General features: G+C 54.8%; 6 protein-coding genes across 6 annotated transcripts; 2 read left to right on the top strand and 4 right to left on the bottom strand.

Annotated features, from left to right (window-relative positions):
- Window positions 1-385: 385 nt before the first annotated feature.
- URE1 (Urease) lies at window positions 386-3,424 on the bottom strand (the record flags this gene model as incomplete). The annotated part of the gene is made up of 3 exons (XM_062907692.1): window positions 386-1,740; window positions 1,830-3,109; window positions 3,233-3,424. 3 exons carry the CDS (start codon window positions 3,422-3,424, stop codon window positions 528-530), a joined length of 2,685 nt encoding a protein of 894 aa, XP_062770660.1. The 3' UTR covers window positions 386-527.
- A 268-nt stretch (window positions 3,425-3,692) lies between these two features.
- Window positions 3,693-4,760, bottom strand: vti1 (t-SNARE VTI1; the record flags this gene model as incomplete). The annotated part of the gene is made up of 3 exons (XM_062907691.1): window positions 4,101-4,760; window positions 3,848-4,046; window positions 3,693-3,780 (listed from the first exon to the last, which is right to left on the bottom strand). The coding sequence occupies exons 1-3, from the start codon at window positions 4,498-4,500 to the stop codon at window positions 3,693-3,695; spliced, it is 687 nt and encodes a 228-aa protein (XP_062770659.1). The 5' UTR covers window positions 4,501-4,760.
- Window positions 4,761-4,889: 129 nt separating this feature from the next.
- atg6 (Vacuolar protein sorting-associated protein atg6) lies at window positions 4,890-6,359 on the top strand (the record flags this gene model as incomplete). Its single annotated transcript, XM_062907690.1, has 1 exon — window positions 4,890-6,359. One exon carries the CDS (start codon window positions 4,890-4,892, stop codon window positions 6,357-6,359), a length of 1,470 nt encoding a protein of 489 aa, XP_062770658.1.
- A 355-nt stretch (window positions 6,360-6,714) lies between these two features.
- On the bottom strand, window positions 6,715-9,636 carry QC763_111010 (uncharacterized protein; the record flags this gene model as incomplete). Its single annotated transcript, XM_062907689.1, has 6 exons — window positions 6,715-6,976; window positions 7,096-7,963; window positions 8,024-8,345; window positions 8,402-9,357; window positions 9,417-9,549; window positions 9,616-9,636. The coding sequence occupies 6 exons, from the start codon at window positions 9,634-9,636 to the stop codon at window positions 6,715-6,717; spliced, it is 2,562 nt and encodes an 853-aa protein (XP_062770657.1).
- A 562-nt stretch (window positions 9,637-10,198) lies between these two features.
- Window positions 10,199-13,870, bottom strand: QC763_110990 (uncharacterized protein; the record flags this gene model as incomplete). Its single annotated transcript, XM_062907688.1, has 4 exons — window positions 13,158-13,870; window positions 12,401-13,055; window positions 11,594-12,328; window positions 10,199-11,536 (listed from the first exon to the last, which is right to left on the bottom strand). Exons 2-4 carry the CDS (start codon window positions 12,635-12,637, stop codon window positions 10,199-10,201), a joined length of 2,310 nt encoding a protein of 769 aa, XP_062770656.1. The 5' UTR covers window positions 12,638-13,055; window positions 13,158-13,870.
- LYS1 (Saccharopine dehydrogenase) lies at window positions 12,992-15,139 on the top strand. The gene is made up of 3 exons (XM_062907687.1): window positions 12,992-13,886; window positions 13,963-14,421; window positions 14,519-15,139. Exons 1-3 carry the CDS (start codon window positions 13,637-13,639, stop codon window positions 14,836-14,838), a joined length of 1,029 nt encoding a protein of 342 aa, XP_062770655.1. The 5' UTR covers window positions 12,992-13,636; the 3' UTR covers window positions 14,839-15,139.
- The last annotated feature ends 75 nt before the right edge of the window (window positions 15,140-15,214 follow it).

Genomic DNA, 15,214 nt, shown 5'->3' with positions numbered 1-15,214 from the left:
CATCTTCTCTGCTGATAGCTCTCAGCCTTTGTAGAACAACTGCTTCTTGATTGTGAGTGCTCTGGCTTTCTCAAGCTACCACTGATACGCTTTCAGAACCCTACAGAAGTGTTGGGTCCGAAGTCGAGGTCAGAGCACAGGCGGGACGGTCCCAACTAACGCCCCGACTTGGAGCACTCCTCCCTCCCCACAACGGGACCTCGAAAGCCCTATTCCAGGGCCCCAGCACACACCCTGTTTTTAAACGACACTGTTTAACGAGGAATAGGGGTCGAGTTTTGCTAACTGACAAGCCCCTTTTTCGAGCACCATGAGGCCTTGCTGAAGACCTATGCGCCATCAAAACTGACAGGCTCCTTCTTGTCATGTTCACAGAGCAATTTTTCACCACCCTCAGCCAGTCTCAAGCTTTAGTTTCAAATTCAAATGTGTAGAGATCCCGCTTGCCTTACGTGTTAACTACCATATCACACACAAGCAAAAAAAAAACCAGAAAAAAAAAAAAACCAACCATTATACCCCCGATCTTAATAAACAAAATACCCCTGCGTCAACGGCAGTTTCTCACTCGGCTCCGCCTCACACCTCTTCCCGTCCGCCTCAACCACATACCTCTCAGGATCAACCCTCATCCTCGGCATCCTATCATTCCACTTCATATCCCTCTTCCCAATCCCCCTACACCCCCTCACCGCGCTCACCCTCTTCCTCAGCCCATAACTCTTTATATTCCCGTTCTCAACACTCTCCTTGCTCACAAAAACCACACTCGCACCGGGCAAATCCCTAGCAAACATCTGCCTCGCAACCACCGGCTGAATGGTCGGTATGCTGGCATTCGGATCCCCCATCATGGCCACCGCAATCAAGCCCGATTTCACCACCAAGCTCGGCTTCGTCCCAAACCAGGCCGGATCCCAGACGACAAAATCGGCTAGTTTGCCGACTTCGATGCTCCCGATCAGGTGGGAGAAGCCTTGGGCGATGGCGGGGTTGATGGTATACTTTGACACATATCGTTTAACCCTGACATTGTCGCAGCCGGTGGGGGCATCTTCGGGCAACGGGCCGCGTTGAAGTTTATTCTTGTGGGCGGTGTTCCACGTTCTGAGAATGACCTCCCCGCAACGGCCCATGGCTTGGGAGTCGGAGGACATCATGCTGATCGCGCCGAGGTCGTGAAGGACATCCTCTGCGGCGATGGTCTCGGCTCTGATGCGGGACTCGGCAAACGCGACGTCTTCGGGGATGTTTTTGCTTAGGTGGTGGCAGACCATCAACATGTCGAGGTGTTCGTCCAGAGTGTTGAGGGTGAAGGGGCGGGTTGGGTTCGTGGAGGAGGGTAGCACGTTGGGGTGTTCGACCACAGAGATGATGTCTGGGGCGTGGCCCCCGCCGGCGCCTTCGGTGTGGTAGGTGTGGATTGTGCGGTTGGCAAAGGCGGCGACGGCGGTTTCGACGAAGCCGGCTTCGTTGAGGGTGTCGGTGTGGATCATGCACTGGACGTCCATTTCGTCGCAGACGGAAAGACAAGTGTCGATGGCGGCCGGGGTGGTCCCCCAGTCTTCGTGGAGTTTGAGGCCGCAGGCGCCGGCAGCGATTTGTTCTCTGATTGCGAGGGGGTCCGAGTCGTTGCCTTTGCCTGTGATGCCGATGTTGATGGGGAGGGAGTCGGTTGCCTGGAGCATTTGTTTCATGTAGTGCGCGCCGGGGGTGCAGGTCGTTGCGTTGGTGCCGGCGCTGGAAAAGGGGGCTGGGTTAGTGATGTGGTAGGATAGGGGGTTAACGGAAAAAAAAAAAAAAAAAGGGGGGGGGGGCTGGCTGCTTACCTGGGACCTGTACCACCACCAAGGAAAGTAGTGACTCCAGAGGCGAGAGCTTCCTCCACCTGTTGAGGGCAGATGAAGTGAATATGCGTATCAATCCCACCCGCAGTGATAATCTTGCCCTCACCAGCAATAACATCCGTACAGCTTCCCACCACCATCCCCTCCGTCACCCCATCCATCACATCCGGATTCCCTGCCTTGCCAATCCCGACAATAAACCCCTCCTTAACCCCAATGTCCGCCTTGTAAATCCCCGTCCAGTCCACAACCAACGCATTCGTCACCACCAGATCAAGCGTATCCCTATCCGACCGCCCGGTCGCCTGCCCCATCCCCTCCCGAAGCGTCTTGCCACCACCAAACTTACACTCCTCGCCATAAACCGTATAATCCTTCTCAACCTTGATCCACAGATCCGTCGCCCCCAGCCTCACAAGATCTCCGGTTGTCGGCCCAAACATGGTATTATACGCCCGCCTATCCATCGTAAACCCCTCCATAAACTCAACGACATCCTTCTGCGGCGTGTGAGCAAAGCCCATATCCAACAGCCGTTTGACAATCTCGTCAGGATTCTTCCTCGTCTCCTCCACCACCCCGTTCGCGATTCTGTTCCCCCCTCTAATAACCTTATGCCCCCCAATCTCAACCAGCGTGACGGTCTTTTTGTCCCCCGGCTCAAACCGAACAGACGTCCCGGCAGCGATATCCAACCTGTACCCTACCGCCGCAATCCGATCAAATTCCAATTCGGGGTTGACTTCCACAAAGTGATAATGAGACCCGACCTGCACCGGCCTATCCCCCTTGCTCGTCACCTGGAGCTTGATCCTCCTCCTCCCTTCATTCAGCCTCACCACCGCATCCTTGACGCAAACCACCGCTCCGGGTTGGGCTTCAGGCGCGTATTCTTCTGCCGGTGGCACCGGAAACGCATCATTGCTCGGCACAGGCAGAAAACTCCCATACAACGCCCTGTCGAGGTTACCGTCATCAGAGGAGATGGGGTTGTGCACCGTGACGAGGTAAGTACCGCTAGGAAACGTCCCCTCGATCTGTATCTCATGCAGCGTCGACAGCACGCTCGGCAGGACGTGCCGTCGACCTAGCATCGTCGACCCGAGGGACATGAGGTCAGAGACGACATGGTTCCCGTCGCGGATCAGCTCCTGGATGTTGGACGAGATGAGCGCTACAGCCTCAGAGTGGTTCAGCTTCAAGCCGCGGGCGAGACGCCGCTGGGCGAGGAAGCCGAGGTGGGAGATTGTGAGCTTGTCGAGCTTTCGTTTTCGTCAATTTCAGTTGGTGAAAAGAAGAAGATGGGATGAACACCACGGCTGCATGTCAAATGGGTTGGGGGTGAGGGACTGGCTGGGCACGGTATGTGTGACTGACTGACTAACCTCTCTCGGTACAAGAAGCATCTTTGCCCAACGTTGTGTCTCTCGTCTCACAGACAAGGAAAAAAGGTTCAAACTGGACGAAATTGAAAAATTGACTTTCCTAAAATCCCAGGACAAACTCGGAGGAATTATCAAAAGATATGCCACCACCCCCCGTTTGTTTATGAGTCCCCCCTCCGGCGCCGGGATCATGGTCGTGGTGGGTGGGTGGGCGATAACCCCGCATTAACCAACTGATAAGAGAAGCTCCATTTATTACGCAAGTGGCAGTATGTACATTTACACAACAACACACAGCCAAAAGAAGCCGAGATAAGAGCAGTGAGAGAGAGGGAGGAAAAAAGACCGTGTTTTACAAGCAACTCAAATCATGCTGACCCATCCATAACCCTAGTACAGCCAATGAATAACTCCTTCTAACCGTTTCGCCAGCCTGTAGAACCAACAATTCACACATCAATCATTTGAACTTGCTAAAGATGACAGCAAAGATGAGCAAAACCAAGACGGTAATGATGGCGATGGTGATTATCCGATTGGTAGCCATCCTGGACAGATAACAAGTAAGTATGTGATTTTGAGAGTCCCAAAAGGGGTGCGCAGCAAACGTCATACCTACGGGCAATGCCCTTGATGCTCTTCAAACTGCGATCGACATAACCCTCGCTCTCGTACATAACGCGCGTGGTGTGCTCGATCGTCTCGCGCTGCTGCTGCAGCGTGGCCAGAGTGTTGGCACCGATGGACTCGGTCTCGTTCGCCAGCTGTTGACTAGCCTTCAGGCGCTGAGTGCTGCGGTCCAAACGATCGGTTCCTTTATCATCAATCAGCTTCAGATTCCCCTTCCTTTGGCTTCCTAGAAACCTACCAGACAGCAACTGCTGCCTCTGCTCCAGCTGCGCATCCCCAGAAGCACCACCGGGATTGTCCGTGTACCGTCCCCCAAAAAGCGCACTCCTGTCCTCGGCCAGAGTCCGCAGCTTTCGCCTGTATCCATCGACATCGCTCTTGTAGTCGCGGATCCGTCTGTTGATTGCTGTGCGCTGAGACGAGGGGACGTTTTGCTTCTCCATCTGCATCTGGCCCACTAGCTCGTCGGTTTCCTCCAGCGCCCGCTCTGCCGCGCTGAGGGCGGCCTTTCTGGGCTCGCCGGATAACTCATTGATTTGGTCGAGTTTCTGGGTCAGGTCGGCGCGGACGAGCAGGTATTCTGATTCGTAGTGCTTGAAGAGCTCGGTGCCGGCGTCGGTGTCGAGGAGGTTGGACATGGTGATGGCAGTTTTGGGCTGAGACCTGAACGCCCCGGCCAGTCGTTGGTATTTACTTGTTGATTGATGTTTGTCAAAGTCAAAGTTCCAGGTTGGCTGGGTTGGTTGCGGCGACGACAACTGCGACTACGACATGCAAGCACGGGCCAGTGGCTGGCACGCACATGACAGCCTGGGGAGGTCACCCTTAACCCCCCGGCCAGCCGGCCGCTGAGTCGCATGCGGGCGGGGGTGCTTGCGTGCCGGGGACAGGGGTGTTGTTCGACTGTGACGTCCACTGTCCAGCCCACCTAGAGCGACTGGTGCCTACCTCCCCGCCAGATCATCTATTTATCTACCTTTAATCTCTATCAGCTACACCTCGAGACTCTTTAGATCTCCGGCACAAGATGTTTTGCCAGAAATGCCGCGGCCCTCTGAAGCTCGACGGCTCTCTGGATGACCTCAATCCGGCTGCCTATGATCTCCTCGTGGCGACACACTCACAGCAACCACCCAAGAAACCCCCAGCCGCATCGCGAACTCTACACTCCCAGGACAGGGCGCGCAAGTCCACTTATGAGAAGGCTGTTCGACAGGCCGGTCAACCCATGTTCAAGAGACATGGAGGACCCCCACGAGCCAGCGACAGTTCCATGTCATTTATCTTCCTGACTGAGTCTCAGATCACACCACACAGAAGCCAACAACCAAAGCAACAAGATGCTTCCTCGGCGCAACCGGCGAATGGAGGAAATGATGGGCCACCAGACGACGACAAGTCTTATGAGATGGAGCGCATCGCCAAACTGTTCGAGATCCTGTCAGCGCGATCCGATATAGACCACCCAGTGTGCGTCGAGTGCACCGAGCTTTTATTGGAGGAATTACAGAAAAGACTCGAGGCGACAAACCGTGAGCGGGACGCGTACGTCGCTTGCCTCAAAGAGATACAGGCCAGCGCACCCACAGACGACGAGATTCGAGCCCAGGACGAAGCCCTCCGGAGGGCCAGCCAAGCCGTGGCCGAGCGCCGCAGAGAAATCGAGCAGCTAGAGGAGGAAAGGGCCAAACTAGATCTCGAGCTCCTTGCACTCGAAGAAGAGGCCGAGAAGGTTGACGCTCAAGAAGACGTCTTTTGGAGGGAACGCAACGCCTTCGCCTCTCGACTAGCCCATTTTCAAGACGAACGCGACAGCATTAACAGCACCTTTGACCACGATTCCCGCCAGCTCGAGAAGCTCCAACGCAGCAACGTATACAACGACACATTCTGCATCAGCCACGACGGAACCTTTGCCACCATCAACGGCCTCCGCCTAGGCCGTTTGCACGCCCGCCCGGTCGACTGGCCCGAGATCAATGCCGCCTGGGGCCACGCCCTCTTGCTCATCGTGACAGTCGCCGAGAAGCTCAACTACCACTTTGACGGCTATGAGCCCCAGCCCATGGGGTCTTGCTCCCGAATCATCAAGTTGGAATACCAATCCCCCTCCTCGAGCCGGTACGGCTCAGCCAGGAGCGCCCCTCCACCCGCGCCGAAGCGTCATGTTTTGGAGCTGTTCTCTAGCGGGGACATGCCATTTGGCATCACAATCATGCATAGGAAGTTTGACCAGGCGATGGTGGCGTTTCTGGAGCTGGTGAGGCAGCTGGGCGACTTTGTGCAGAAGCAGACGGCGAGGGAGGGGACGCCGCTCGCGCTGCCGTACAGGATCGAGGGGGACAAGATTATGGATGTGAGCATCAAGCTGGGGATTGCGCAGGATGATGGGTGGACAAAGGCTTGCAAGTTGACGTTGACGTGCTGCAAGTTTTTGTTGGCGCATGCGAGTAATGTGAATTCGATGAGTAACGGGAGGGGGGCTGGGGGTGGATGAGGGTTTTTTTTTGTGTGTGAGGGGAGGCTGGGTAGGCGTAGGGGTACTCGATTATTTTGGGATTGGGATTGGGACTGGGGTCGGCTTTTTCTTTTGTGGATGGGATATTTAGCAAGGAGTTGGGAGTCGGCAAGGGAAATATATATACTAGTCATTTGCGGGCATGGTTTTGAACCAGGAGCGAGAGAAACGGACTAATGAAATCAATAGCAAGGGAAAGCGCTATTTTATAGAGATGAATCGGCGCGAGTAGAGCAAGGTGATGCTTTGGAGCTACTTGGATAGTACTTATGATCTGTGAAACATTTGGAAGAGGTCAAAGATGGTAGTGAAGCCTGTCTCTCAGGTCTGAGGGCTAACGATGGTGATACTCCTCTTCCCAGTCGTCATACACCCTCCCGTTGAGCATCGCGGGAGAGTTTTTTGACTTATCCAACTTTATCCGCCACTGTGTCCTGACAGATTGCTGTTCTAAAAGGTAGAGTTGGAACTGGTACTCGGGCTGTCGGAGGGGGTGGTCGATTGGTAGTTTTTGGATGGGATCGCCCTCTTTCTCTTCCTCTTCCTCTTCCTCTTCCTCGTCCTCTTCATCTTCGCCTTCGTCTTTGTCTTCTCTGCTGCACAAAGAAATCAGCATTCTTCTCCTACCAGAACACCATCACCACCAAGTAAAATATATATATAAAAATAAAAAAAATTAAAAAATAAAAAGAGAATTAAAAAAAGACTAACCTACTTTTCCAACCCTCCCTTCCTCTCCCTCATATACTCCCTAAACCCCCTACTCAACCCCCCCACCGTTTTCAAATGCCCCTCTTTCACCACCACCCGTCCCACCACCCCCTTTTCGTTTGCCTCAAACTCCGCCAGCGCAACAGCAGTCTGAAGCCCGTTCCTGATCTCCCGTCCGTTCCACCCCAACTCCCTCATCTCTTTCCCCTTAACCCACTCCCTCGCCGCTGTGTGAACCACCACCCGCCCATTACTCTCCCGTTCCAGTCTATCAAACCCCACCTCCCAGACCCGCCCCCTCTGCTCCTCATCCAGTTCTTTATAGTGCAACGCGACGTGAATCCGACTGGTAAAAGCATCATCAAACATCTCCACTCTGTTCGTCGTGAGCATCATCACCCCCTTGTAATACTCCAGCGCCCGCAGGAATACCGACACAAGACTGTTACGACGGAGATCTTTGGATTGGCGACGCTCAAGGTAGACGTCTGCCTCGTCGATGAGGACTAGGGCGCCGAAGCGTTCCGACAGGGTGAGGTAGTATGACAACGAGGTTTCGATTTCCGAAGGGGAAGGGGGGAGGTCGGCGGGGGTGAGGGGGAGTAATGGGCGGCGGGTGAGGAGGGAGGAGACTTCTGCTGTGAGGGTTTTCCCCACGCCTGGGGGGCCGTGGAGGAGGAAGATCCTGCCGAGGCCTTTGTCGGGGATTATGTCACTTGGCCAGGGGTAGATTTGGGAAGGGGAAGAAGGGGGGGAGGAGAAGGGGGTTATCACGGCTTTGAGGGTTTGTTTTGTCGCTGGGTCGAGGACGAGGTGGTTGAAGGGGGTGGGGGAGGGGGTTATGTGGTGCAGGGAGGAGGTTCGGATGTGCGCTTGGGGGGAGGGGGTGGGAGGTTAGTTGGGAGGGAAGAAGGGGTAAAGGGGGAACTTACCCCAGCGGCGTTCTTTGAGGATAAAAGCTGGGATCAAGGGCCCAATGACCATGAAATATATCTCCTCGTTTCGGGGCAGGGGTGAGGATCTCGGGTCGAGGTCGTCAAACCCTGCCCAGGGACTAGGCTCTTGCTTCCCCCGGCTACTGTTGCAAACAGCACAGCTGCACCGTGACAACATCTGCGGTAACCTGTCCTGTCTCGCCGGGGTGTGCTGCTGATCCCAGCGAGGGGCAAACTTGGGCGTCGCAATGCGGTGATGAGGCGACTGCTCAGAAAACCGCTCGTACCCCTCCGGATCGACAATAACCTTCCCTTTGATCTATCACGTTCAAGTCAGCCCCCCAATTCTTTCCCCAAACCATTAAGAAAACTCACCATCTCCTTCGTCCTCCCCCCTCCCAAGTACCCTTCGTACTCCCTATAACTAACCCCCCCAGCCAACCCCCAATACCGTCTCCCCATCTCGACCCTCTGTCCCCTCACCCCACCCTTCACCCATCTCTCAGGCACCACAGGTAAGGAAGTGATATCCCTCTCCCCACCCCAAGGCCAAATAATCCTCTGTATCATCTCCCGTCTCATCAGCCCCTTCTTGTAGGCAATCCCCCACATGTAAACCAACATCCCATCACTCCCCACCCCTTCCACCGAACCAGCCGCTCGTAGAAAGTTAATCCCAGAAACCACGCACCCCGTCCACTCCCCATCCTTCTCGCGGTACACCACACTCCCCGGCTTGAGGAGGCACCAGAAGCGGCTGTATGTCGCCCGGCCTTTTTCCCAGCGTTTTTTCTCGTCATCTAAGCCGGGGCCGTAGAGATCGGCGAGGAAGGTGAGGAGGACATCAATATGTGCCGCCGTAGTGGCTGCATACCTCCCGTCATGGCAGTCCGGCTGAGATGTTTTATATTCCTCCAACTCCCCCCAGTGATGCGCAAGCACCTGGTAAGGCTCCGCTATCCTCAGCACGGTCCCCCGTTGGATGACCTCAAAACCGGGGTAGTATTGCACCACAGCCGAAAGCGCAGACCGGAGGTAAGGGGAGTGGATTACCATTTCTTTCTTCTTACCAAAACCAAAAGCATTGTTAGGCAGGTCGCCCATCATGGAGGGGATGAGGTCCGGGGGGGGGAGGTCGTTGTCTTCGTCTTCCATGTCGGGGGTTCGGTAGGGGTAGGATTGCGGGCGGTGGAGGTTCATCATCATTGCTTGCTGGCGGTTGTTGTGGGGGGAGGGGGTGGTGATTGTGGTGAGGATTTCCACGACGGGGGCGGTGGGATCAAGATGGTTGGTAGGAGGGGGGGAAGGGGGAGGGGGTTTGCCGTTGTGGGCTGGGAAGTACATTAGTTGGTTGAGTAAGAAAGGGGAGGGAAGCGGAAGGGGGACGAACTGGAGGTTATTTTGCCGTGTTCGTTGATTGCGATGGTGGTGTAAACAACAGCATTGTCCTTTTCATCGGCGGGGTTGGTTGCTGGTGTAGGATGTCCAATGTTCTCGAAGCTCGCTACGGAGCAGGCGTAGGACTGGGTGAGAGAGATGTCAGATTCCAATCTGTGAGGAATTTTCAATCAGGGGAAAGATTTACTCACGACGTCTTCGATCTCATCCATGGTTGGTGCTGTGGGCTTGGAAATTGACTGTGTTCAGTACAAGGTTGAGAAAGGATAGTGAGAATGAGTAAACTGTAGCGACATGACTGAGTGAACCTGTTCTTATGTAGACAGAAGAATCCTATCCTAGGCACATCCAACTACCCCATCAACTCCCATCATCACCCAATCCACACATCGTGAACTTGAGCATGAGCAAACATTTCCCCTGTTACACAGCAAGGAAACTTCCTAATCAGGTAATGGTCTGTGCACATGTCGTCTCTCTCTCTCTTTCTCTTGCGGAACCATTCCGCACTCGTTGGCAGCCAAAAGTCCTGCATAAACAACCCCATCCCACACAAGGCAATCACTCCTAAAGCACCATCTCATCATCCAAGCAAAATCTCTAGAAAGTGTACAATCTCATTCATGTTCTCAGACACACATATATTACCCCTTCGTGCCCTTCCACCGCGGAACAAAATCCGTCCTTCACCAGCGAAAAACATATACAGCGGAATCCCTCCGTCCGTCGACTTGTCGTTTATTATTTTACCCTCCCATCCCATCCCATCCCCCCCTACCCCGAAGAAGCAGAAGACCTACTCCCACTCGTGCTCTCCCCATACCCACCACCCCCCCCCTCCGCCGTCACCGAACTGACCATACTCGCAAAATCCACCCCCCTACTCTTCTGCTCCGCCTTCGCCTCCAACCCAATCTCATACGCCGGCCAGTCACTCAAAATCACCTCCTCCTCCACCAATCTCGGACTCTCCGGCCCACACGCCAACCTAGCCGTCTCAATATCCACAAACCTCTTCAGCAAAGCCACATCATCCGACCTCATCAGATGCGCCTGCAGCCGTAGCACCATCTTCGCCACCGTATGACACTGGCTCTGGTCCCTAATCCCCTTCATAAGCAGCAGCATCGTCGAGCGGTGCGACTCGAGAAACAAGGAATTATCCTGCGCCTCCCTCGTGTTGATCTTGATAAAGTTCAAACTGCCGAGAAAGTGCAGCAAAAAACCGTCAAAGGCCTCGAAGCCGTGCCGGAGGTAGTACAGCCGGAGCAACGTCTCGAGGTGAATAGCCGCTTCGTGGTGCGCGTCGTCAAGTGTCTTGTTTGGCTGGGTGGTGTCGCTCCAGTTCAGACCGAGCAGTGGTTTCAGCAGGTCGATCAGGACGCAGTTGTAATGCATGTGAACCTTTAGGTGATGCGGTAGCACAAGCCGTTTGGGTGTCAATGGCTCAGGTAGATTCTGTAGCCATCCGCGGAGTCGATTGTAGAACCCCACAACCTGATCAAGCGGCATCTTGACGTGAGGTTGCGAGAAGCTCAACAGCGAAAAATCGTTCATGATGGTCCAAAAGTCTGCTCTGGCCTTGGCGAGGTGGCCGTGGTGAGTGGGTAGACGAGCTGGCGTTTGGGGATATCGTATCCACAGCTCTCCCCACCACTGGGGGTTCTTGGACGGATCTGGCAAAGGTGTTTCCGGCGGCCGGGCCATCAAGGGTGGCTTGAGGTAGTGATAGGAGCTGAGACTTTGCCAGGTGAACAGACACCACGCTGTGAACTCCCTGGCGCACCGAATGTCGCTGCTGACATGAGACGGAACTGCTTGGAAGAGCCGTATTTCGTGTGCCATTTCCACAGCCCGGATCGTATACCGCCATCCTAGCCTGTCAGAGCCATTCAGGTTGTAGATAACATTGAGCAGGAGCGCCGCCTGAACGGTGGTTAACCTGCGGCACTCCCAGTCGTGATACTTTTGCTGCCATTCTGGATCAAGCATAGACGGTCTTGGCACCTCGGCTTCAACCTCAAAGAGCCTCTTGGCCTCGGCGAGGAACTGGTTCCCGATATTTTGGGGGTTCCATGACTCGGAGCGACCTGGCAGCTTTCGATGACAATACTGGAGCGGTTGTTAGTGGGACAGAATGACTAAGACGTGTGGTCACAAAGCACTTACACATCCTATGCACAGGACGGCATTGACCAATAACCTTGAGCAGTGCCGTGGTCGGTCACTCGCCATATCCTGCAGAAAGTAGTCCTTGTGGAAAAAAGTAAACCAATCATAGTCGTACAGAAAATAATCGTGAATAACCTGACGCATGAAATTGTCATCACTGCTCACCAACGTCCAGTTTGACGGCGTGAGCGAGTCCAGCCAGGGGTCCACCACAATGGCAGAGGAATACGGCTTCAGGTATGGATCCCGCTGGTCCAAGGCGTCACGGGGAGAACCCAACATGTCGTTCACGCTAGGCAAGGCCCGTTGCTGCTGTGGTTGCGGTTGCTTGACAGCCCCCCGCAAAGCACAGTCAAAGACCTCTGAGTCGAGGTATGGGTTGTCGTGTCTTTGAAGGTAGATGGGCATATCCGGCAGGTAGGGAAACTCGTATCGAAACCGCGTTTCCGGCACGAGGGCCATCTGCACAAGCACGTCGCCATAGTTGACATGTCTTAGTATGGAGCTGGCCTCTGCGCCCCTCCGTATCCGTTGGAAGATTTCTTCGGCTTCCTTTTCCGGTCTGGACCGAAGGACCTCATAGATCTGTTCGAATGTGCTCTTTTGTTGCAGAAGCTCGGTGTACTTGCGCTTCAGGGCTTGGGTATGGGTCTCGGTCGCGGCAATCGTATCAAACTCGCACTTTGTTTTCCGGTCACGACATACTGAACATGTTGGGCGTGCACCATCACACTGCAAGACAACAAGACATATCAGCCATGGTTCAACAATGTTATATGAAAGATGTGTATTGAGCCTTCACACCTTTGACTTTCTCTTTCGACAGGCCCGACACGCAGCCGTGGTAGCTTGCCTCCTTCTCCGCGGAGCAGCCTGCCCAGTCCCCGCGGCCGAGGACCCCGGGGTCGGGCTGGTTTCGAGATTCACCGAAGCCTCACTCGCTGCTTCATCGTTCGATGCAGGGAGCAGTCGGCGTAGCGAGCTGGTGCTGGTGCCGTACGACAGCTTGTCAAATGGCGAAGTCGATCTGGAGCTCGACATGATGGCGGCCAGAACAGGTTTTTTGGTGTCAGCCTGGGGCGGTGGTGGTATCGAGGATCAATGGGTCGGCGTGGGCGTGGTGGGCTGGGGTCATTGTTCCCAATGCTCCCATCTCGGGTCGCTGTGCCACTCCACACCCTTTCCCACGGGCGGCAGCTGTTGAGCTAGCTAATCATAGTCGGACCTTACTCCGGGAAGTCTTTTATTCGCCTTCCAGCCCTTTAACCCCAATCTGCCGTCTGCCGTGCACGCTCGGCTGCAATGGGGCCATATTGCGCTGCCTATTGCCAAAGAAAGAGGGCTGTGAATGCTACCGCCTGCACGTGACTGGCGTTTTCGGGGACAAAGAAGGATCAAGTATTCCCGCTGCGGGCCGAGTCCTGGGTTGATACCCGATGGGGGTTAGGCGCGTCCTTATCTGCTTGTTATCAGTTATCAGTCCAAAGGAGGGACAAATCATCATTCGAGGGATTCCTCCAAAAACATTTGTAGCGAATATGAAAAGACAGACAGAACCAACCTCAAATGATCAAATCAAGCAACCAGTCTTGCCCATGTGGATTCCGTAATCCGTCGTCACTAGTGGAGTCTCCCGGCAAACAGGACAGCATGGGAGATCCCGTGCAATGGCGAAACACTGATACTTCAGGCCACTTCAGGCCCCAAGCCAGCCAATTAGCGACCGCGGGGTTGCTGGTGTCGTACCTGCAGGTGTCTCCCCAAGAGCAGGGTTTTTCGTTTTTTCACTCACCGCAGTCGGCGTACACCAGAAGAGGGGACCCCATTCCACATCTCCAGTCGGTGACTCAAGCAGAGACGCCCCCCCCCCGAAATTGATACATAAATTGAGAGATACTACAGACCCTGTGTTGGGCTGTGCTCTGTCTTACTGCATACTTTTTTTTTTTTTGGAACTTCTGTTGCTTCACGCCTTTCCTCTTCAAGACCTTGACTTTGAGATACCCCTCCACTTACACTTACACTCATCCCACATTAAAGATGGCTCCCACGGTGCTTCACCTCCGCAGTGAGACCAAGCCCCTCGAGCACAGATCTGCCCTCACCCCCACAACCACCGCCGCCCTCATCAAGGCCGGCTACGTCGTCAACGTCGAGCGTTCCCCAGAGAGAATCTTTGACGACAGCGAGTTCGAGGCCGTCGGCGCCACCCTCGTTCCCGAGGGCAGCTGGGAGGAGGTTCCCAAGGAGCACATCATTGTTGGTCTCAAGGAGCTCGAGGAGAAGGAGTGTAAGTGCTTTCATAACACAAATCCAATCTCATAACATCCCAGATATCTAACACCTCCCCCCTCCCCCTCCCCTAGTCCCCCTCAAGCACGTCCACGTCCAATTCGCCCACTGCTACAAGCACCAAGCCGGCTGGGAAAACGTCCTCGCCAGGTTCCCCCGAGGAGGCGGCACCCTCCTCGACCTCGAATTTCTCGTCGACGAACGCGGCCGCCGCGTAGCAGCCTTTGGCTTCCACGCCGGATTCGCCGGCGCCGCGCTCGCCCTCGAAGTCTGGGCCCACCAACTCACCCATCCCCCCTCCTCCCCCTTCCCCGGCGTAGCCTCCTACCCCAACGAAGACGCCCTGATCACCAACGTCAAGAAGGCCCTCGCCACCGGCACCGCCGCCGCCGGCCGTCCCCCCCGCGTCATCGTTATCGGCGCCTTGGGTAGGTGCGGTTCCGGCGCTGTTGACGCCCTCCGCAAGGCTGGTGTCCCAGAGGAGAACATCCTCAAGTGGGATATGGCCGAAACCGCCAAGGGTGGTCCTTTCAGTACGTTACCCCCGAAGCTTTACCCCCTGATATATCTCAAGAAACCGGCACCATTTCTCCCTATTCCCTCCGAAATATCATACTAACACCCCCTTAGAGGAAATCACCGACTCCGACATCTTCGTAAACTGCATCTACCTCACCTCCAAAATCCCAAACTTTGTCAACCTCGACTCCCTCCAGGTCCCCGACAGAAAACTCTCCGTCGTCTGCGACGTCTCAGCCGACACCACCTCCCCCTTTACCCCAGTGCCAATCTACACCGTCGCGACTACATTCGACAAGCCCACCGTTCCCGTCGAGAGCCTCTCTTCTGGACCTGCGCTTTCGGTGATTTCTATTGACCACCTCCCTTCTCTTTTGCCAAGGGAGGCGTCTGAGGCTTTCAGCCGCAAGTTCCCCCCCCACCCTCCTTAACACCACATGGGTGATGCTGACAAAACAAAAATAGATGACCTCTTGCCCTCGCTGCTCACCCTCAACGACTGGCAAAACTCGCCTGTGTGGGCTAGGGCCAAGAAGCTGTTTGATGAAAAGGTTGCCACGTTGCCTGCGAGTGCGTTGGAGAAGTAGACAGAGAAAAAGAATCATAGATGAGATAGAGGCAAAAAAGCGGAACAGAATAGATGATGAGCCAAATTGGGATGATGCACACCACAAGGAGATGCACAAAAAAAGTTATGATTTGGCGGAAGGATCAGATGAACGTCGGGCCCGGGAAGCAGTCAAATGACGATATAGACATCACAATGGAAAAAGAAAAAAGCTGCCACCTAAATCTCAACATATTCAT

The sequence above is a fragment of the Podospora pseudopauciseta genome, chromosome 1, assembly GCF_035222475.1.
Source record: "Podospora pseudopauciseta strain CBS 411.78 chromosome 1, whole genome shotgun sequence".
In the NCBI taxonomy this organism is placed as follows: domain Eukaryota; kingdom Fungi; phylum Ascomycota; class Sordariomycetes; order Sordariales; family Podosporaceae; genus Podospora; species Podospora pseudopauciseta.
The sequence above is the reverse complement of the archived record's forward strand: the minus strand, read 5'-3'. Positions and strand labels throughout refer to the sequence as shown.

What these genes read in the sequence shown, in the direction of transcription:
- LYS1 (XM_062907687.1), top strand. Translation starts at nt 13,637, where the DNA reads ATGGCTCCCACGGTGCTTCACCTCCGCAGTGAGACCAAGCCCCTCGAG. An exon ending in GGAGCTCGAGGAGAAGGAGT is followed by an intron (nt 13,887 to 13,962) that starts GTAAGTGCTTTC and finishes CCCCTCCCCTAG; the next exon opens with TCCCCCTCAAGCACGTCCAC. An exon ending in CGCCAAGGGTGGTCCTTTCA is followed by an intron (nt 14,422 to 14,518) that starts GTACGTTACCCC and finishes ACACCCCCTTAG; the next exon opens with AGGAAATCACCGACTCCGAC.